Genomic DNA, 23152 nt, shown 5'->3' with positions numbered 1-23152 from the left:
ATTCCTGTCACCTTTTGTATCCTGGTCTTCAGTCATGTGATCAGCCTCTGGCACCAAGACTAAGTGGTTACCACCCTTATACCTCTCCAGCTGTGTGGATTGAAATTTCTGAAACCATGGGCCCAAATGAACTCCTTTGAGTTGTCTCACTCGGGTATTTTGCCTACAGCCATGCAAAAAGAACAGATGTAGGTGAGATACCTACATGCCGAAGAAGGCTAGGACCTCACACAGGGCCCTTGCCAACCAGCCTAACCAGTCCTAGGCAACACACAATGTTAACTGTCAGACGTATGAGTGAAAAGACCCAGCTGCTTCTGGCCCCCAGCTGTTGAGTTTTCTTCAGCCTATGAATCATCCCAGCTCAGGGTCTAGATCAGTGGTTCTCAACCTCTGGGTCTCGACCCCTGTGAAAGGGCCATTAGACCAGCATAAGACCATTTCAACCTCTGGGTCTCGACCCCTGTGAAAGGGCCATTAGACCAGCATAAGATCATTGGAAAACACGATTGGAAAACATTGGAAAATTGCGATATTTATATTGCAATTTATAACAGTAGCAAAATGATAGTTACGAAGCAGCAATGAAAATAATTTTACGGTTAAGGGTCACCACGCCATGGAGAACTTTATTAAAGGGTCACAGCCTTAGGAAGGTTGAGAACCGCTCTAGACACTATAGAGCAGACAGGTATCCCCACTGTGTGCTGAATTCCTAATCCATGGAACGCTTTAGAGAAGTAAGTCTTACAGACTAGCTGGAGAAAATGTCCCAATAGTGTTTGCATCTGTTCTTTGGATTTCAAAGATGATAATGGCACTTCTGGCTTCCAGGTGTCTGGAAGAACTCATAAGATTTTACTTTTAAGAATGACAGTCCTACTCTAAGCCTTGATTTATTTCAACAAACAGTTTTGTTAGCATAGTATTTCTCATATAATATAAAAGAACCAGTCATACTAATAATAATAAGTAAAATTCTAATAATAAGTAAAATTCAGGAGACACAACAGCTAAAAGAAATTCTATATATCAACATTGGTAGATAGTAACTTTCAGATGACAATCTCTGGGGCTGGAGAAATGTCACAGCCATTAAAAACACTGGCTACTTCTGTAGAGGACCTGGGTTTGATTCCCAGCATGCACATGGCAGCTCACAACCATCTGTAACTTCAGTTCCAGGGGATCCAATGTCCTCTGCTGACCTCCTTCGGCACCAGGCACACACATGGTGCACAGACACACGTACATACAGGCAAAACACCCATATGCATAAAATAAAAATAATTTTTTTAAACAAAAATGACAATCCTTAAAAAGTTCAAAGATATAAAAGATAAGGGGAATTTTAACAGCATGAGAAATTATAGAAAAGAATCAAATGGAAATATTTTATAGATTTTTAAAAAACCCTAAAATTAATGTATGTATCTAACAGCTGATTGAAAAGAACCGGAGAGAGAATTATTAAAGTGGAATCTCTCTCAGAGGGAGGTATGCAGAAGAAATGAAAGGAAGAGAGAATAAAAACAATGTAGGGAAAATGGTGAAGGAGATGAAACTGTATGAAGTTAGAATTTTAAAAGAAAAGAGAACAGGAACTGGAGAGATGGTTTAGTGGTTGAGAGGTCTCAGGTAGTGATTACTACTTCTCTAGCACCCAATCAGAGGATCCGTGCGTGGAGAAGGCCTCCAGGTGGCGTCCAGGCTGAGGGGCAGATGCCTGAGTGATACAGAGGCCACACCCACTGTGAACGCTCTGTGTTCTCAGATGCTCCAGCCCCAAGCAGATTATGCAGGTCGCCTGCTCCAGCTGGGCGGACTCGGTGGTCCCCTCCCTAGCCCCTATCTTTTTTTCTGGTGTCTCACACATGCCAAGCACAGATTTATCACTGAGCTACACCCTCAGCCACAGCGCCTCCATCTTACAAGTTAGCTTGAGATCTGGAGGGATCTGAGTAACTTGGCTAAGAATACCAGACTACTCCCTTCTATGCTAGTTCTGATGGTTCACCATTTAGCTCCATTCCCTCTCTCTGGGAGGCAGCTCTGATGGCCTTCCTCCTCTAAGTCCCACCTGAGTTTCTGTCTTACCTCAGTTTCCTGCTAAGCTTATGGTTGCAGGCACCAGGATCCCGGATTTTGCCATGAGTGGCATTCTATAGACCTCTGAGACATGTTGAACAAGGTTATCCAGCAAAATGAGTGCACTCTCCTCCTTCCAATCATAAGACACTCCTCCCAGCTCTCCTCCCAGACAGTCCTCATGTCTTCTGCACTCCTGAGTCTGGACCTAAAGCCCATAGAAAATTTTAGAAGGAGATCCCAAACTTCAAAACGTTGTCAAGGAGCAATTTTGTGAAGGAGCAACCTTTGTCAAGGTTCTTAGAGAGGCTTCCTGAATGAAAAGGAACCGCGCCCTAGTGATGTGCCTCAGTTGTACTCTGAATTGCCAAAGGGGGGAAAAAATCCAAGAGCAGGCGTCACTTGGAAGATCCCCCCTTCTCCAGAACACAGCTGTCGCTCCAGCAAGTGGTCGGAGAAACAAGAGGCTGAGCAAGAGATTGGTGCTGACTGGCTGACCCTTGCTATTCAAAGAGAATTGATTCTGTTGAAGCTGAGGTTTGTGTGCCAGGGGAGGTCTAGGTGTCTTTCCAAAGACTAAGAGCTACCCAACCGGCCCAAGAATAAAGGCTCTGAGGAGAAGCTCCCTCAAAAAAAGTTCTCTCAGAAGAACACCCTAGAAAAAAAGCCCCCCAGGAGAACCCCCTGAAAAGAAGTCCCCCTCAGGAGGCTGCCACATAGAAATCCACCTCAGCCCACTTAGGGAATAAGCACTCTAGAACATTCTAGAACTTACTAGGGAAGATGGTGGTAACTGACCATGAGCCGGTGCATGCGGGTCCCGGTAGGACATATTAGATCATTAGCTCAGTGTAACATTGTCAGCTGCAGTGCAGACAAGCTTTATGGTAAACATTGCCTTCCCTTGTTCAGATGTGGACTTCCTGTCAGTCTAGGGTGATTTCCTCAAGAGGCACATAGTGAATGTTGCTTCTTCAAGGTTGGGTATAGCCAGATCTTGAAGTCATGCCCAGGGGAGATGGGAGTGAAGCAAGCCGTTTACAGAGACTTCAAAGCCCTCCAGAACATTTGTGTCATGTCCCTTGCCTAAGACATCCCTCACCCAATCTGACCCCCAACCAGAAGGCCACTGCCTAGAACATGCCACTGTGCCTATGAAGTGTCTCACCAGAGAAGCCATTGGGCTGGGACATCCAGCTGGAAAAGTCAAACGTTCTTCTGTGGAAAATGCCCTGGCTACCATGGTGCTAGGGTCCTCTGTGTAAATGAAGCCTTGACTTTCAGTCAGGGTCTCATCACTAGGGTGACCATCTGTCTTTTGGAGGAGGTAGGAGAGGAAGATACTATGTTGCCCAAGCTGGCCTGGAACTCTTTATTTCAAGAAATCCTCCTGCCTCAGCTTCCCAAGTAGCTGGCACTATAGTTGTTTACCACTATGCAAGATATGTGTCATATTATGCCTTTTGTTCTCAAATAATCTGTTAATTTTTAAGTGTTTTTGGTAGTAATTGCTTACCTAGAGCGAAAGACTTGCTTAATGTAGGTTCTACTTTACAAGTTAAAAAGGGTTTTTACATAATTTTAGTGGATTGTTTTCTTTAGTCTTTTAGGATCTCCTGGAACTGGAGTTACAGGAGGTAGTGAGCCACCATGCACGGGTGCTGGGACCAAACCCTGGTCCTCTGCACACAGCTGCTTAGCCTTCTCTCTAGCCCAAATATGAAACCTTTGCAAAACTCAAATGAGGCCCGAGAGGAAGGCTCAGCATGCAATGGTGCTTACTGCCAAGCCTGGGTACCAGGAACCTGTGTGGTGGAAGGTGAGACCAGATCAATGCTGACCTCTGTCCTCAGACACACATGCGCATGCAGTAACTACATAGACTGCAAAGAGAAACACCAGTGATTCCTCCGATGAGTTTGTTCATAATAAAGAGAAAAAAAAAAGACTGCAGAAAGGATCAAAAAATATTACCTCTGAGAGCTGAACTGATGCTTTCGAGTTAACCCTGGCATCACACATCTCCCAAAACGTGACCGTTGTCTGTGGAGAATGTTTCTTTTTGGATGCTTTTGTCCAAAGGTCACGGATCACCCAAATATCTGCTGACTCAGCTGACAGAAGAAAATAATTCTTTTCAACCTGAAGACACTCTCCTAACCCAAAGGATCCTCCTTTATCTGTTTCAGGACAACCGTGTGTAGCAAAGGGAGCGGTGAACAACCAGTCTCCAGAGCTGTTGACGTGAGAATTGACAGCCACCCTGTTCCTGGTGCCAAGTACAATGCCCTTTGTATTAAGGACGAAGGTCAGTACCTGTAAGGCTCCTGGAGGCTGTGAGTGGCAGCTGCTGTCGTGGGTGGGGTGTCTAGAGAAACACACCGAGGTGACACTTTTCTGAACATGCTTTATTGAGTCTTCCCAGGGTGGATAGAGGGCTGGCTCAGTGGCTAAGATCACTTACTGTTCTTCCAAAGGAACTTTGGTCCCCTGCACCCATGTTGGGCAGCTGAAAACCTTGTGTGACATCCAATAAACTCTTCTGGATTTTTTGGACAGCAGCATTCACAGGTGCATGTACACACATAATTTTTAAAATAAAATAGATAAGCCAGATGATGGTGGCACCCATCTTTAATCCCAGCACTCAGAAGACAGAGGCAATTAGATCTCTGTGACTTTGAGGCTAGCCTGGTCTACAGAGTGAGTTCCAGGATAGCCAAGGCTACACAGAGAAACCGGTCTTGAAAAACATTGAATAAATAAAAAAATAAGTAATAAAAGTTAATAAATAAAAATATAAAAGTTTAGAAGGACTCTAACTAGAAATGCAGATAGGGCAGCAAGAACCTGGACAGGAAAGCGAAGGTGGCCAGGCATTGGTACAATATTAAGCAGAGTACACAGAGGTGTGACAGAGAAGATAACTTTGAGCCAGTGTTTCAGAGAACCTGGGGACGGTGTGCATGTATCAGTTACTAACTCATTGTTGTGACAAAAGGCAACAGAGAGGTGTAGGTGCTTACTGAGGCTCACAGTTTGAGGGTAAGGCCCATCATGCTGCTGGCTGGAGGAGCTCAAGACCGCTGTGGGCATTAGGTCCACACCTGGGAGTCAGAGGGATGAATACCGTTGTCCATCAGACCCTTCTTTGCCCAGAGGTCTCGGGGTGGCACCACCTCCTCTGAGTACACGTTAAACAACCTTTGCAAACACCTTCCCAGACACACCTGGAGCTGTATCTCCTACATCATAAATCCAGCTAAGCTGATGATGAAAACGGATCCTCACAGTACAGAATCATGGTTTTCCCAATTGGGGTGAGGGGGCTGGGTAGATATACTATGATAGCTGTCAATCATTGGTCAAGGAGTATGTCAGGAAATGTGACTTCTGGGTTTTCATTTGTATGAGCACAGTGCCACCTTCCCACAAAGAGGGGAAGGTGCCCATCAGGAGCCCTGTGCCTGGGAAGGTCCAGGTTTCTAGGGAATGAGAACAGAGCCCTGGGTGTGTCTGCTACAGATCCTGATGGTCACGGCATAGGCTTCTGTCTCTCTTCCTAGTGAGGGCATACCTTCACATAATCCCTTTTCTGAGCTGGAGAGTTGGCTCAGAGGTTAACAGCACTTGTTGCTCTTGCAGAGGGCTCAATACCCACATGAAGGCTCATGACAAGGTGCCCATACATACATACATACATACATGCGGGCAAACCACTCATACATATAAAATAACTAAATAAATCTTTTAAAATTGTTATTTATTTTTATTTTTATGTGCATTGGTGTTAGTCAGAATGTATGTCTGTGTGATGGTTTCAGAGCCCCTGGAACAGGAGTTACAGACAGTGAAAAGCTGCCATGTGGATGCTAGGAATTGAACTTGCATCCTCTAAAAGAGCAGCCAGTGCTCTTAACTGCTGAGCCATCCCTCCAACCCCATAAATAAATCTTTAAAAATCCCCTTTCTGAAAAAAGAGATGTATGGGACGTAGGAAACTGCCTGTGGGAGAGAAAAATTCAACTTCCTGTTGGAAAAATCAGCCAAATGGTGCGGAGAAAGCCGGTGGGGAGTTCCTCAGCAGCGTGTCGTGTGTGCTGTAGTTAGTAGGTCTGCATTATCAGAGACACACGCTGCTGAGTGAGGATGTTCATGTGATGGAGAAAATGCCAGGCTTACCAGTCAGACTCAGAAACAAGTGTTGCCTGGCTGCTCACTGGGAAGAGTTAAAAATACTGGTGTGTGGGTGCTGATCCTGAGGGATTTAATCTGCGTGTTCTGGGCATTGAGGGTGTTTGTTTTGAGACAGCAGGCTAGACTAGAAATCACCATGTAGTCAAGAGTGACAGCTGATCCTCCTGCCTCGACCTCTCCAGTGTGGCATGAGCTCCCAGGCCCCACCACTGAGCTTTTAAAAACCTTCCCAGTGAGTTTTATAGTTAGTCTAGGTTGGGAGGTACTTTTTAAACTCATGGCTTCTCAGACTTCTTAAAATGTTTGTCATTTGTTTGTGTTTATATGTGTACACATCTGGGGACATGGCAATTCAGAGTTCTCTTCTTCCACCACATGGCTCCTGGGTATCAAACTCAGGTCGGCAGGCTTACCAGAGTGCTCTTACCCACTGAGCCATCTCCCTAGCCTCAGATGTCTCTCAACATTAGAAACACCAGACCATGTTATTGAAAGCACAGATCCTTGGGCTGCCTCCGGATGCAGCAAAGCACCTTGTCCCGGGAAGACGTGAGCACTGTCATGAGTTACTGGTAGACGCTTGCCTCATGTACACCAGTGACCAGCATGACTTCTAGTATGAGCTCTCTTTCTAGGAAAGGGTCTCCATTTGCTGGGTTCTATGGAAGGCCATCAGAACCATCTCTCCATCAGTCCAATCAAAGAACCAAGAAATGTGACCTTGTTTTTTCAAACATGTAGAGAGAGCAAGATTCGTCTGTCTCTCTCCCTGTCTGTCTGTCTGTCTGTCTATCTATCTATCTATCTATCTACCCAACGAATTCAAATGGCCCTTTGGATCCTAGACTTTGGCAGTGTTGGCCCTGAGAGAAACAGAACAGAACCTGGTTCCTCTAGTGACCTCAAGCAATCAGCTCTTCTGTAGCTCTTAAGACGTTAAGTGTCGCTCCCGAGTAGAGTGACTTAAAATGACAACTTGGTAGCCCTACTGGTTTTTTGTGGCTCCTGTGCTAATCCTAGCTAGACTCATTTATAAATCGGCGGCCTGCTTGTGGTTTGGAGGTAGCCTTGCTCCTGGGGAGCTCCAGAGCCACCATCCTAGCTGCAATGGTGAGATTCGGGTTCAAAAGAAAACCGAACCTGGTGGGAGTGAGGCCAGCAGTGACGGAGCCAGACGTCCGGTATCCCCCTTTGGCTTCCACAAAAGTGTGTGTGAGCATTCACACCTGCGCACACAGATACACAGAGACACACACAGATATCCACACACATAGCACTATATACACAGTACAAACAAACACTACATACATATATACATCACACATATAGACATCCCATCACACACAGACACTACACACACACACACACACACACACACACACACACACGTATCTACACACATGCATCTACACACACACTACACGCACAGCACCAGACACACATATCACACAAATACACACCCACCCCCACATCACATGCAGACACCCCATACACACACACACATACATCACACAGACACCCCCATACTCCGACATACACCACACACAGACACCACACACACACACACACACACACACACACATACAGACACAGTACTAAAATAAATTAAAACACAGAGAATTGGAAAAACAGAGGCAGGCTGAGCAGGTGTCCTAGATTAAAATAGGTTGAGAGACTTGCTAATGAAATGCAATCCGGGATTGTATCCTGGACTAGAAATAAAACAACTATATTTGATGATATTTGAATATGGCTTGTGAATTGAACGACATGGCAATGTCCAAATGCCCTGATTTTGATAATTACTGCTGCTGTGGTAGGGGATCTTCCTTGCTCATGGGAAATGCATGGCAAAGTCTCTTAGGGGCGAAGGGCACCGTGTCTACAACCCTCCTCTCAAATGGAGCAGAGGAGAATTTACAAACGGTTGAGTGTGTCCTCCCACGTAGTGAGTTTCTCCTAGTGAGACATGAAGAGACATCTCACCTCAGAGAGGACCCCAATGACAGGACAAGAAACGACTCCACTCAAGTCAAGCCTAGTGGTCAGTTTATAGAGGTCACTCTCAGGCGCATGACTAACAGGGTAGAAAGCCCACCCAACCTGAAAGTCTGCTGAGGAAAGCCGCCATCTCCCAGCAAAACCTGTCACTGTGTCCTGCAGTCCTGCAGTTCTGCCTTAGTTGGACGTGTAAGCCATTCCTCACAGCCCTCCAGGCTTGGTGGTGGAGAGGCTGCTCTTCCCTTATGGAGACTTGATGGACTACAGAGTTGACATAGGTGACAGAGAGAAGGACCACCTCCTTGGCTAAAGCAAGCTCTGGCTGACCAGGGGCTTCCTACAGGTGTTCAAGTGATGTTCGGCGAGCTCCCCTGAGGTTTCTTAGTACATGCAGTTAATAAGGCTCAGCGGAGAGGACCTGAGGGTGGAGAGGGTAAACCCAGCCCAGAGGATTTGAGGTTCCTACTTCCGTATAGGTGAGGCTCAACTGGGTGCCCTAGCAGCATACCCTCTTTCTACCCACTCTCTGGGTGGCACAACATGGCCGGGTCACCATGGTGCTGCTCCCCTCTGGCAAGACCAGGAGAATGAAGGGTGCTAACTTCAAAACTGGCAGACAGGCATCTGCTAAAATGCCCGGAGGGAAAACAGGGCCTGGCTCACATGCGCACAGCCCCTCCCTCGCTTTTTTAAAGTAGATTTCATTACCCGATGTGTAGATGTGGCTTTTTCCTTCCTGTGTTCTTGTTTCAGACAGTGTCTTTCCAGCCCTGTGGTGATCTCACTTAGACTAATAAGTGCAGTTATTTTTAACTGACGGGATGCTGATGAAATACGCCTCTTCCATTTGGGTTGTCCCATTCCCATCCTCCCTCCCCCATCATTGTTCCTGTGTCCCCTCTCTCCCCACGCCCCACCTCTGCTTTGGGAACCTCTCCATTGGGGGACAGCCTGGGGGTTGGAGGCTTCTGGCTTCCCTTGCACCCTGTCGCCACCCTCCATGCCAACACCTTGCTGCTGTTTCTGCCCCTGAGACAGAGCCGGCCTCGCCTCCCTTTCTTACAGTTCACCCCATACGTGACAGTCACCTTTACTTCCCCTAAAGACAGGGATGGGCAGTTCTGTTATGTCAAGAAGAGCTGGATCCTCACTGTCCCCCAGACAAGACAGATGGGAAATTTTGAAAGGAACCAATTCTCAGGTCTGATGGGAGGAGTCCCCCTGCCTCAGGAACGGCTTTAGGAAAATTTCCCAACTGAGCCATCTCTCTAGCCCCTCCTTAGACTACCTTTTAACCTCTATCTACACGGTGTTTTAGGGTCTGTGGTCAGGACAGGTTCTCCTTCAAGATTTTGAGTGTTCTGTGTGTTCAAATAGTGACTCCACGTCCCAGAAGCAAGTAAAATACAGGCGTCTTCCCAACTCTTTCCCTTCACCACGTCAAGGGCTCTCTGCACTGTTCCTTGTCTCTTGTGGATTTTCTAGTCTCCTGGCCTTTGGGGATGGTGCCGTGGTTCTCAACCTTCCTTTAATACCTCGTGTTGTGGTGACCCCAACCATAAAATTATTTTTGTTGCTACTTCCTAACTGTAGTTTTGCTACTGTTATGAATTGTACTGTAAACATCCACACTTTCTGATGGTCTTAGGGGAACCCCAGTGAAAGGGTCCTTCATCTCTAAAGGGGTCCTGACCCCACAGCTTGAGAACCACTGGTTTAAAGGACTCCAAACTGAATAGCCATGTTGAACAGCAGTAAGGAAGATCTTGGTGCGTTTGAGAACTGTCCCCAGAAGGAGGGACAATCTGGGATAAGGCTGGAGACACAGAGAAGAGTTATCTGCAGGGAAAGAAAACTATTGGATTTTAAGGAGGGGATGGGAAGCCATTACCAGGTTCTTGTCTAGAATTTAGGTTTTGCGCATCTGTGGTTGTTCTAGTTGCTGGAGGTAGACTTGAGGTGAATACAAGCCCCTGAACTTGCTCCTCACGTGGAGTCCCGTGTTACGCTAAGAGAGAGCTGGGTACTTAGCTTGGTGGTATGATGTTTGCCTCACCTGTGTAAGGCCCTGGGTTCAGTTCCCTGTAACTCAGACAAACAAACAAAATAGAAAAGAAAATAAACTGAGAAGCCAAGAGTAACACAGGTCCTGGGCTTTTCTATTGAGATAAAGTGCTCTGTCTATGGTCATACCACTCCAGATAAGCCTGATCTCAGCTGATTTCAGAAGCTAAGCTTGGTCGGGCCTGGTTAGTACTTGGATGGGAAATAAAGCACTCTGACTAAGAGCGACTTGGGGAGGAAAGGGACTATTTTGCTTACACTTTCGGATCACTGGACATCATTGATGGAAGTCAGGACAGGAGCTCAAGCAGGAACTGAAGCAGAAACCATGGAGGAAGGTTGCTTACTGCCTCACTCACTGGCACTGGCTTAGCTAGCTTTCTTATATAGCCCAACCCACCTGCATAAGGATGGTACCGCCCAGAGTGGGCTAGGTCCTCCCACATTGTGCAGAAACAAGACAGTCTCCCATAGACACGTCCACAGACATGTCTGATCACAGAAATTGGGGTTCTCTTTTCCCAGATGACTCTAGATTGAATCAATTTGACAATAAAATCTAATCAATGCCTTTACTGTTCTGGATACACACACACACACACACACACACACACACACACACACACAAGTGAAAAGCACTTACTGGTCTTGTGGAGAACCAGATTTTGATTTCCAGCATCCACATGACCATCTCTAACTCCAGATCCAGGGGAGCCAACACTCTTTTTTTTGTGTGTGTGGGGGCTCCGTGGACATTCACACCTACACACGTGTGCATGCACACATCCATACACAAAGAATGAAATAAATGTTTTTTAAAAGAAATGAAAAATCAGCCAGGTGTGGTGGCACTTGCCTTTAATCCCAGTACTCAGGAGACAGAGGTAGACAGAGCTCTGTGAGTTCAAAGCTGGCCTTGCATACATAATAAGTTTCAAGCCAGCCAGAGCTGCACAGTGAGACTTCCCTTGCCTCTGACGGGGGTTGGGGGGGGGGACACTCACTACAGATCTCACAGATAATAAAGAAATCATAAACAATATAAATATATAGCTAGGACTGGAGTAATGGCTCAGCAGGTAAGACAGCTGCTGTGTTGGCACAGGATGTAGTTTCAGACCTCAGCACCTGTATCAGGCGGCTCACAAGCCTAGCAGATAGTTTGGTTCCCCAGCACACAAACTGGGTGGTTCCAACCAGCTGTAACTCCAGCTCCAGGGCTTCTAGTGCCCTTTTCTGACCTCTGCACCCATGTGTACAAACCCAAACCCAGACATATAAATACATGTGATTAAATATAAAAAAGATCCAGGTACCTACCCTGTCAGCTTTGAAACCTAGATGAGACGGAGCAGTTCACTGAAAGACCAGTCAAGCAACCCTGTTAAAAAAGACAGATGTGATCTCCATGAGCCTCTCTCTGTTAAAGAACAGAATAACTAATAACTCTGGAACAGAAAGCATCAGGCACAGATGGGCCCAGGCATTTAAGAAAGAAATTATGCTGACTCTCTATGAAACTTTCCAGAACTTAAAAGCAGAAGGAACACTTCCTAATTTATTCCATGAGAGCCATCATTACCTCCAAACCAAAACCAGACAAGACATTCCAAGAAAAGAGGACTACAGACCAATATATCTCATGAACACAGACAAGAAAACATTAGCAAATCCAGTCTAACAAGATATAAAAGAATTACACAAGCCAAGCATGGTGGCATGCCTGGAACCTCCCACTCCAGAGAGGCAGAGGCAAGGAAATTACAAATTTGAGGTCAGACTGAGATATGTAGTTGAGACCCTGCTCCACCCTACCCCAAATTTACAGGAGCTGGGAAGATGGCTTAGTGGATAAGAACACTAACTCGGCAAGTGGAAAGACCTGGGTTCAGATCCCCGTTATATAAGCTAAATGCTGAACATACCTGTTGCCCCAGAACTGGGGATGGAGACAGGGCAGGGAGTGGAGGATCCTGGGAATTTTCTGACCAGGCAGCCTACTCAAACTTCAGGTTTAGGGAGAAACCATATCTCAAAGCTATCAGGTAGAGATAGAGAGAGGAGGACACTTGATGTTCTGCTCTGGACTCTGAATCTCCACATATGAGCACATCTCTACACATTCCCATATAGACAGCATGTGTGTGTGTGCATGTGTATACATGCGTGTGTGCATGTGTATGTGTTTGTGTGTGTGCATGTGTGTGTTTGTGTGTGTGAGCATGTGTGTTTGTGTGTGCATGTGTGTTTGTGTGTGTGAGCATGTGTGTGTGCATGTGTGTGGTGTGTGTGTGCATGTGTGTGCATGTGTGCATGTGTGCATGTGTATGTTCATGCGCATGTGTATGTGTTTGTGTGTGTGCATGTGTGTGTGCATTGTGTGCATGTGTGTGTGCATGTGTGTGCATGTGTGCGTGTGCGTGCATTCATGTATGTGTGCATGTGTATGTGTTTGTATGTGCACCAGTGTGTGTACTGTGTGTGTGCACGGGTGTATGGGTGTGTGCACACATGTGTGTTTGTGTGTGTGCATGTGCGTGTGTCTGCTGTGTGTGCACATGCATGTGTGTGCATGTGTGTGCATGTGTGTGTGCATGCACACGTGTGTATATATATGTGTGTGTGTGCAGATGTGCTTCTCTGGTTTCACATTAAAAAGAGCAATTGACACAATCCATTCCATCAATGGACTACAGAAGAAAAATTACATGACTATATTGAGCCAGGAGAAAAGCAGTTGACCAGATCCGACACTCGTGTATAATAAAATAAACCTTTCATCAATGTTGAAATAGAGAGGGACTTTCTCAGGATGACTGAGAACATCTAGAAAAAAGTTCTGCTGCTCATGTTTCTCTGGATGGTGAGAGATCAAATCTTTCTCAGTAAAGTCAGAAACAGTGCGCCTCTCACCCCTGCTTCCCAACATAGAGTGGAAGCTATAGCTAGTGAGGTAGACAGAGGGGGATGGAGACAGTGCTCAGTGGCTAGAGGCATGCACTGCTCTTCCAGAGAGCCTGAGTTTGGTTTCACACATCAGATGGTTTATGAACACCTACCTGTAACTCCAGCTCTAGGGGATCCAACATACACATGCACAACCCCCACCCCTCCCACCCCCGGCACACACACAGGTAAACAAAGCTAAAAAGGATAAAAATCAATCTTTTTAAATAAAATAAAATAAAATAAAAGGTGGACAGGGCAGTAAGAAAAACTCAAGTTGCCCTTGTGTACAGATAAAATGACTGTGTAGGTGGAAAACCCTGAACAATGTTTTAACATCTCTCTATTCATTTCTTAGTGGGTAGAGGGCACACACACACTCTGGGTAGAGGGCACACACACACTCTGGGTAGAGGGCACACACACGCTCTGGTGCCTAGGAGCTCAGAGGACAACTTGTGAAACTTGACTCTCTCCTTCTGCCATATGGGTTCTGGGACTAGATTCCAGGTCATCAGGTTTGTGGGCAAGGTCCCCTACCTACTGAGCCATCTCTCCAACCCCAAAACCTAAAACAACTGGCAAAAGTGTCTTGAAATTGATCATAGCAAACTTGCAGAATACAAATTATGGTGTGTATAGAGTTGACTTTGTCAATTTGACAGAACCTAGAATTGCTTGTCTCAATGAGTGAGAGTCTCAATGAAGGACTATTAACACTGGGCTGCCTGTAGTCATGGCTGTAGAAGTTGTCTTAAAGTAATTGATGTGAGAAGACACAGCCCACTGTGGGCGGCACCATTCCTAGGCAAGAGAGTCCTGAATGTAGAAGCGTGGAGGCACTGAGCTGAGCACAAGCAAGAAGGTGAGCTAGTGAGTAGCATTCATTTTAATCTTCTGTCTTGATTATGGATGTGGTGTGATCAAGCTCTTCAAGTTCCCACCTTCATTTCCCCTCAGTGGCAGACTATAACCTGGAACTGTAAGCTGAACTAACCTTTGTTCTCTAAATTGCTTTTTGTCACGATATTTTATCACAGCAATAGAAACGAAACTAGAACACAGAGTTAACAAAAGGTAGCATTATACTTTGCTATATAACAGCAATGGACAGTGGGCCTTGAGATTGAAAACATAGTGTTTACAGTAGCAACCCCCAAAATGAAATACTTAAATATAAATCTAAAAGTAACGTTTAGCATGAGGCCAACTACAAGACGCTGAGGAAATAAAAAGAAAAATGTTCCAGATAAACAATAAGACTTGATATTGTCAACCCATTGGGTCTTCCCAAGTTGATTTCTTTGGGCACAATACCGTAATCAAAATAACCAGTGTTGTTTTATAGGTACAATCCATTGCTAAGACAATATAACTAAAGGACTCAGAGCAGCCAACTCAATATTAAACAACGAAGTCAGAGGTCTGCTGTGGCTGGATTGCAGGACTGTAATTTACAATAGGCAAGAAAGATTGTGGCTTTTGGACCAATAAGATTCATCAGTGGGACAGAACAGAGACCTGGGAGCTAGATTCACACACCTTCAGCATACTGATCTTTGGCACAATGGAATAAAGACAGTTCTTCAACTTAGATACCAGCAAAGCTGGACATCCAGAAGCTTTCCTTAGGCTCCTCAGAAACATGAGCTCAACATGGATCTCAGGCCTTCGTAAATAGCACTACCTAAATATAAAGCACAAAGACACAAACTCCAGAAGACAGCATAGGAGAAAGCCTAGATGTTCCTGGATATGATGGTGAGCTTCTAGCCGTGGCACCAAAGAGACAGTCTGTGAAAGATCCAATTAAGTAGGGCTTGTTAGATTACATTCTGTCCTGAAAAAATCAGCACTGATGAATGAGAAAACAAATAGGTCTGCGGGAAACGAGGATTGCTACGTGAAGCAGACAAAGAACTCTCAAAGCTCAGCAGTAATTAAAAAAACAACCTGTCTTAAAAATAGACAAAAGATCCCAGCACTTGGGAGGCAGAGACAGGTGGATTTCTGAGTTCGAGGCCAGCCTGGTCTACAGAGTGAGTTCCAGGACAGCCAGGGCTACACAGAGAAACCCTGTCTTTAAAAAAAAAAAAATAGACATGCAGCAAGCAAGTATATAAAGAGCTGTCCAATGCCGGGTGTCCTTAGGGACTTACACATGAGAACACGTACTATCATTGGTCTATCTTCTGTTCCATTGCTGTGATACATACCCCAATGTAAAGCAAATCAGGGAGGGAGAAAGGGGTTATTTTAGCTCACAGTTTCAGATTACAGTCTATGGGCACAGGAACTTCGAACAGCTAGTGACACCTCATCCATACTCAGGAACAGAGAGAGAGTGAATGCATACAACCTACCTGCTCGCTTGCTCTTCTGTGAACATCTTACTTTCTGATACACTTCAGAAGCCACTGCCTAGGGAATGACACCACCCACAGGGGGCTGGGTCTTCCCATACCAATGAACTTAATTAAGACATTCCCTACAGATATGTCCACAGGCCAACCCAATGTAGGCAGTCCCTCAGTGAGACTCTCTTCCCAGATGAGTCTATGTGTGTCAAGTTGACAATTAAAAATGACCATCACAGGCTGGTGAGATGGTTCAGTGCTTAAGAGCACTGACTGCTCTTCTGGAGGTCCTGAGTTCAATTCCCAGCAACCACATGGTGGCTCATAACCATCTGTAATGAGATCTGATGCCCTCTTAGGGGGTATCTGAAGACAGCTACCGTGTACTTACATATAATAAAGAAAGAAACCTTTTTTTAAATGACCGTCACAACTTCATTTCTTTCAAAACAGCCAAAATCCAAAACTCTGGCACCTTCAAGTCCTTGCAAGAGTATGAACTACAACATTCCTGTTAGGAATGAAAAATGTCTCTTCTATATTGAAAGACAGTTTAACAATCTTATTAAATTGATATCGTTTTGTGTGGGGTGAGTTTACATGTACACTCTTGTGTGTGCAGGAAGACCAAGAGGCAACCTCAGGTGTTGTTGACATTGTTTTTGATGCAGGGACTCTGTCTCTCTCTTTCTCTCTCTCTTTTTTTCTGGAACTCACCAAGTAGGCTAAGCTGGCTTGCTGGCCAGAGAGCCCCACCCCCATCCTTGGGTGTCTATCTGTCTCTGCCTCCCCAGAGCTGGGATTGCAAGAATGAACCACCCCACCCAGCTTTTGTGAGTGAGTTTGTAAGGATTGAACTCGGGTTCTTATGTATCTACTGAGTTACCTCCCAGGCCCCATATTTGTACTCCAGTCACATGACATGTTGGTACTCCAGTCACATGATCCAGTGGTTGCCTGTGTTGGGGAGGAAGAAAGTATACCATAGTGGCTTTTTAGGCCAGAAAGTGCTCTTTAGAATGCTGTGACAGAGGACACATGTCTTGTAACACTTGTCCAAACTCACAGGATGTACAAGAGCTAACTGTGAGGGACATAGTGGACTATGGTGGGTGATGTTTCTGTGTAAGGAGTGTAACTATATGGGGCATTGCTGAGGAAGGCTACAACCTAAGGGAGGAGGGAAGTACGGATACAGGAATTCAGTGTGCTTGCCTCTCAATTTTGTGCAAATCTAAAATACCTTTTTACAAATATAGAGTTAACTAAAAAACAAAGCAGAGTTCTCAGTAATAGGCACAATTGAATCCCATTTGGGCTTAAAATATACAGATGTTGGGCCAGTGAGAGGGCTCAGATAAAGGAGCTCGCCACCAAGCCCTTGCCTAACAACCTGAGTTTGATCCCTGAGATCCACGGGGCAGAAGGAGAAAATAGACTGCCCCAAAGTCCTCTGGCTTCCACTCATGCTCCATGGTAGGTGCCCCACGTGCGTGCACACGTGTGCCCACACACATGCACATGTACAGACACACAAAACAAATAAATGTAATTTCAATCTTTTAAGAAATAAGCAAATGGCTGGGCAGTGGTGGCGCACGCCTTTAATCCCAGCACTTGGGAGGCAGAGGCAGGCGGATTTCTGAGTTCGAGGCCAGCCTGGTCTACAGAGTGAGTTCCAGGACAGCCAGGGCTACACAGAGAAACCCTGTCTCGAAAATAAAATAAAAAAAAAAGAAGCAAATGTTTTATGTGCATCTTATGTCATTGTGAATCTCAGCCCCACATATGACTCAAAACCAGTGGAATTTGTTTGTCTGGATCTGGCTTCTTTTGCTTAAAATGATGACTTCCGGCTGTGCCCACCATCCTGTAAATATCATGGGCTCTCTTCCCTCTATGGCTACATAAAGTTTCCTTTGTGGGAAATGCCTTGGCTGCTTGCCAATAAGCATGAGGACCAGAGTTCAGGTCCCTAGGATCCACATAAATGCCGGGTGGATGTGGTTCTCCCCCACACACACACCCCGTGGATGTGGTGGTCTGCCTTCACTCCCAGCCTCAGAAGGAAGAGACAGGGAATCGCCAGAGCAAGCTAGCTAGTGAGATAGCCAGATGGGAGAGCAATGGATCTGACTGAGAGCCCCTGCCTCAGTGAGTAAGATGGGAGAGAGGGGAGGACATCCTAAATGCACACATGTGCATGCAAACATGCATGTACACCACAGACACACATAAAAAATAAACAAATTAAAATTTCATTCTGCATATGTGCCATTTCTTTATCCTGTCAACTCTTGTATATATGGAACTTTGTATATGTGCATTTATATATGTACAGAATGAATATTTCCATTCGTATGTATTTCACATGTATGATTGCACTGGTAGCCATGTTACCATTAGCTATCAGACAGATGCTATACATGTATTTATGTGAACGTACATGTAGAATACCTCTGCATGTAGGTAGGTCTCTTGACGACACCCTGACTCCTTCATCCAAACATGGCAAAAGGACCTGCTGTGAGCTTGTACCTCTGAGTCATGAAGGAGACCTCAGAGGGGTCTTGGTGTCTGGCAATTTTAAAATACAAACTGTTACTTGGTACCACAATGAGTCACTCAACAAGCCTTTTTTTTTTTTTTTTTTTTTTTGTGCCTCCTCTGTGTCAGGCATTCTGCCAGGCTGTGAGTTAGTGGAGCTTGTCCCTGGGATCCTGGTTTGGGTATAGGTGGTATTCAAGGGACAAAGTGTAGGGGCAGGTGGGTTCACTCTGCAGTTTTTTCTCATAGACTGGGAATGTCTGTATCACTTGTGTATGTGCTACTCGACCTGATTCTGGGGTGGAATACTGACAGCAACGGCTTGATGAAGGGTGCCTTTCTTTCGGCTCACAGCCTGAGGGTGCAGTCCCATACATGGTGAAGAAGGCTGGAGGCTCCTGCATCCCCAGTCAGCTCCCCCTCTGCCTGTGTCTCTCGGTCTTGGTCTCTGTCTACCTCTCTGTGTGTCTCTGTCTATCTCTCTGTGTCTCTGTCTATCTCTCTGTGTGTCTGTGTGTCTCTATCTCTCTGTGTCTCTGCCTATCTCTCTGTCTCTGTGTCTCTGTGACGGTCTCTGTGTCTCTCTCTTTTCTGTCTCTCTCTGTCTTTGTCTCTGTCTTTTTCTTTCTCTGTACTCCTATCTTGGAACTCACTCTGTAGACCAGACTTGCCTCAGATTCTCAGAGATCTTCGTGCCTCTTCCTCCCAAGTGCTGGGATTAAAGGTGTGCACCACCGTGCCCCGCTAAACTCTCCTTTGTATCCAGTCCTGGACCAGAGCTCGTGAAATGTGCCCTTACATTAAGGCCCTCCAACCTCAGTTAACCCAGTATAGGAAACCCCGTAGATATCCCGTATAGACATGCGCAGAGATGCATTTCTGTAGCGATTCCAGTTCTGTCAGGCTGACAAGCGAGATTAACCATCACACTTAGGAGACTGTGACTGTTGCTGCTTCTCCTCAGAGAGACCGTGTGGAGACCCACCATCATTCCCACACACCATCCTCCAGGGTCGCACTGGCTTGGAGATGGGGGACGAGCTGCTGTATGTGTGTGCGCCAGGGTCCATCACAGGCCATCGGGAAACGGCGTTCACCTTGCTATGCAACAGCTGTGGGGAGTGGTATGGACTGGTGCAAGCCTGTGGCAAAGGTAAGCGCTACTTCCCTACATGCAGCCCACACAGGGCTGGCAGACAGCCGCCATTCTGCTTCTTTCCACCCCCAGGCACCTAAAGCCTCTACACCTGGGAGGACATGTGCCGGGGCATTGCAAATGTGATCAACTGCCCTCTTTATCTGCCTGCTGGAGGTGAAGGGTTAACAAGCCCACCCCACCCCCTCCTCTAAGGAGAGACTTGATCTTAAGTTAAAATGTTTTTTTTTTCTTTTCTTTCTTTTTCATTGTTTATGATGATAATGATGATGATGATGACGATGATGATGATGTTTCTTTTGTTGTTTTTCGAGACAGGGTTTCTCTGTGAGGCCCTGGCTGACTTGGAACTCATTCTGTAGACCAGGCTGGCCTCAAACTCAAGAGATCTGCCTACCTCTGCCTCTGCCTCACAAGTGCTGGGACCACCACTGCCTGGGTCTAAGTTACTTTTTAAATACTTTGTGTTATTTTATTTCATGTGTTATGGGTGCTTTGCCTGCATGTATATCTGTTAACCCAGAGTTTGCCAATATAAGCAGAGACAGTCTTGCTAGATAGTCTTGTTCTATCTCTGCCTTCTGAACTGTCAATTAAATTACAAACAGACCCCCATGCCTACCCAGCATTCACGGGCATTCCGGGGGCTCCAAACTCTGTTCCTCACACTTGTACAGGAAGCACTTTAACCACTGAGACATTTCCCCAGCCCCGCTACAGCATTGTACTTAGGACAGTTTGTCCTCAAATGTCCTGTAGCTCATGAGAGGATTATGACGGTTACTAGAACATCTTTTGGACCCTGTGATCCACCCACAATGCTTAAAGTTTTGGTTTGTTGTATGTCTCCGCTGTTAATGACAATCCACAGTCTGACACAGCCCTGTGTATCAGGCTGCCAGAGGCGATGTTTGGCTTGTTTTCAATTTGTGGCTGTCAGGAACTGTGCCCATGAGCTGTCATCTGTGCCACTGGGTTCTCAGGCTGTGTCTGGTCACTGGCTCCTATGAGCAGGACTCTGCCATACAACATGCTTGTGAAGCTTCAGAGGTTGCCCCTCGGGTGTTTTGTAGACCAGTCTGCTAAGTTGACCCTCTGGTGTTTATTTTTCTCATTACTGTGACCAAATCTCTGACCAAAGATGGAGACTTAGGCCGGAGGGTTGTCTTTTCTGTGATTATGGATCCTGTGAAGCTGGATCAACATCAGTCCTCGCGCTCTCCCACCAGAAGTTTCTGGTAGCTCATGTTCCACATTCCCAGCAGCCTTCAGGATTGCCGCCTGTGAATTCAGTCAAAATGTTCATTTCATGAATGGTAGTGCGGTCTTGACGATGTGCCAGTCAAGCATTAAACTTTCCTCATGTTAATTGTCAGCGGAAGTGATTTGCCAGGTTTTCTAATTGAAATTTTAATGTCTAATCAGAACTGGTCATTTACAGTCAAGCATGGTGTCACATACCTTTAGTCTCAGCATTTGGGAAGCCGAGCTAGGTGGATCTTTGAGTTTGAGGTCAGCCTGGTCTATATACAGAGCAAGTTACAGAACAGCCTGGGCTACTCAAAGCAACCCTGCCTCAAACAAACACAAACAGAAAGGAAGGAAGGGAGGAAGGAAGGGAGGAAGGAAGGAAGGAAGGAAGGAGGAAGGGAGGGGGGGAGAGGGAAGGACAGAGGGAAGGAGGAAGAAAGATGTTCATTTACATACCATAGATTTTCTTATGAGACATTCATAATTAATGTTATAAATACTCTTCCCAGCTTGGGAGGTTGAGTTTATTTATAAAGTGTTTGTCTGACACATGTGAAGCTCTGGGTTTGGTCTCCAGTAACACAAATACACACACATTATACTGTATTTTTGTTTTGTCTACTTTTTCGTTATTACTAATGTGCACACATGCAGTGCATACACGCCATGGGATGTAGGTGGAAGTCATGGGACAGCACACAGCGCTCTCTCCCTCCACCATGTGGGTCCTGGGGTCCAACTCAAATCTTCATGCCATGAGCGCTTTCAACACTGAGCCATTTCCCTGCCTGGTTCCTTTTCTTTTCTTTCTTATTTTCTGGACGGCGTTTCTCTGTGTAGCCCTGGCTATCCTGGAACTCATTATGTAGACCAGGCTTACCTCAAAGTCACAGGGATCCATCTGCCTCCAGAGTGCTGGGTTTGAAGATGTTCACCACCATGCTCAGCCCTTAGTTTCTTTTTTTCTTCTTGAGACATAGTCTTGGTTCCGTCAATGGGTCTTGATCAGGTTCTTTCTCTGCCAGCTAAAGAATTAAAAGACAGGAGGTTATCCAGGGTTGAGGATAGAACCCAGGGCCTCATGCATGCTAAGCAAGCACTCTACCAAGTGAGCTACACCCTAGCCCGTAAACAGAACTGTTCAGAATAAAGATTCTGTCCCTGCATGTGGCTTAATCTCGTCTCAATTCAGAGCATGTTTTGATGAATGTGCTTTTGTTATTCTTTAAATTCATTGTATAATTTTTCAGAGGGTGGTTTAGCTATAGACCATCTGCAAATTCTATGGACTATTACAAACATTTGGTGTTAGATAAGTAAAAATAAATAAATAAATAAATAAATAAATAAAATTGATAAATGCAATATTTGTTAGCACAGATTTTAAAGTTCCCTGTGAAATTATTACAGGCCTGCCTAGGACCACTATCACTAATGCTTGTTAGTTCCTAGTAACTAAAGTTACAGAAGCAGACAGGTGCTGGAGGGCAGAGGGCGTTGCCCATCAACTGTCTAGCACCCATCCTCACCCAGACTCTTAATATTTTCCAGAGGCGCTGAAGTTGTACCTTCCTGTGAGCCACACCCATCTACCAAATGGGTAGTTTACTGGCCCGGGGAGGATGAGAACTAAATGCAGGTTTTGTGTGTTCTAGAAGGTGTTTATTTTCTCACTGCAGCGAGGAGTCAGAGAGGATTCTGGCTTCCACACTTGGCTGGGTGGACAGACCGCTACTGTTTTCCTTACTCTGAAGACTTAGCATTTACAGTATCTGTGTCCTAGTAAAGTGTGTGTGTGTGTGTGTGTGTGTGTGTTGTCTGCAGAAAACCTTCACCAACAAGGTCATGGTGGCACATCCTGGGAGCTGGGGACAGGAGGAGCAGGAGGTGAAGATCATCCTTGACTGAATAGCAAGTTCAAGGCCAGCCTGGGTCACATGAAAATATGTCTGAAAAAGATACAGAAAAAGACTGTGTGGCATCACTCAACTGATAGCGTGCTTTCCAAGTATGTGTGAGGCCATGGGTTAGCTCTTTGGTGCCACACTTATTGTGTATGGTGCCACACACCTGTGCTCTCAACAGGGGAGGTGAGGCAGGAGTTCAGGGCTACATAGTGAATTCTGGGCCAGCCTGGGCAACATGAGATATTTTTCATGGATATTCTAGATAGCTATAAGGGAAAAAAGAAGGAAGGAAGGAAGGAAGGAAGGAAGGAAGGAAGGAAGGAAGGAAGGAAAGAAGGAAGGAAGGAGAGAGAATGGTGAGGAGAGGGATAGTCAAAGCGTAGGGCCACCCAGTCTTCCAGACATCACAGACCTACATAAACCATAAATGGGGGTGTTGGGGAGGCTGGTGTTTTACTCAGTTGATAGGGTGCTAGTGTCCCATATATGAAGCCCCCGGTATGATCCCTGACACTGTATAAACTGTGCATGGAAGCATACATCACCCACCCCAGCACTTGGGAGATGGAAGCAGGAGGCTTCATCTTCAAAGTCACCTCTGCTTCCCAGTAAGTTAGAGGCCAGTCTGTACTACAATA

At 45.7% G+C, this 23152-nt stretch overlaps 1 protein-coding gene across 1 annotated transcript in view; it reads left to right on the top strand.

The window, feature by feature from the left end:
- Susd5 (sushi domain containing 5) overlaps window positions 1–23152 on the top strand; it is a 39934-nt gene that overhangs the window by 7026 nt on the left and 9756 nt on the right. The window contains exons 3-4 of the mRNA XM_028767443.1: window positions 4278–4396; window positions 19165–19353. Coding sequence (XP_028623276.1) covers window positions 4278–4396; window positions 19165–19353 — 308 coding nt within the window. The remainder of the gene's footprint in view (window positions 1–4277; window positions 4397–19164; window positions 19354–23152) is intronic.

The sequence above is a fragment of the Grammomys surdaster genome, unplaced genomic scaffold (genome assembly GCF_004785775.1).
Source record: "Grammomys surdaster isolate TR1022 unplaced genomic scaffold, NIH_TR_1.0 172, whole genome shotgun sequence".
Lineage (NCBI taxonomy): Eukaryota > Metazoa > Chordata > Mammalia > Rodentia > Muridae > Grammomys > Grammomys surdaster.
Note: the sequence above shows the minus strand (reverse complement) of the source record. Positions and strands in the feature narration are given on the sequence as shown.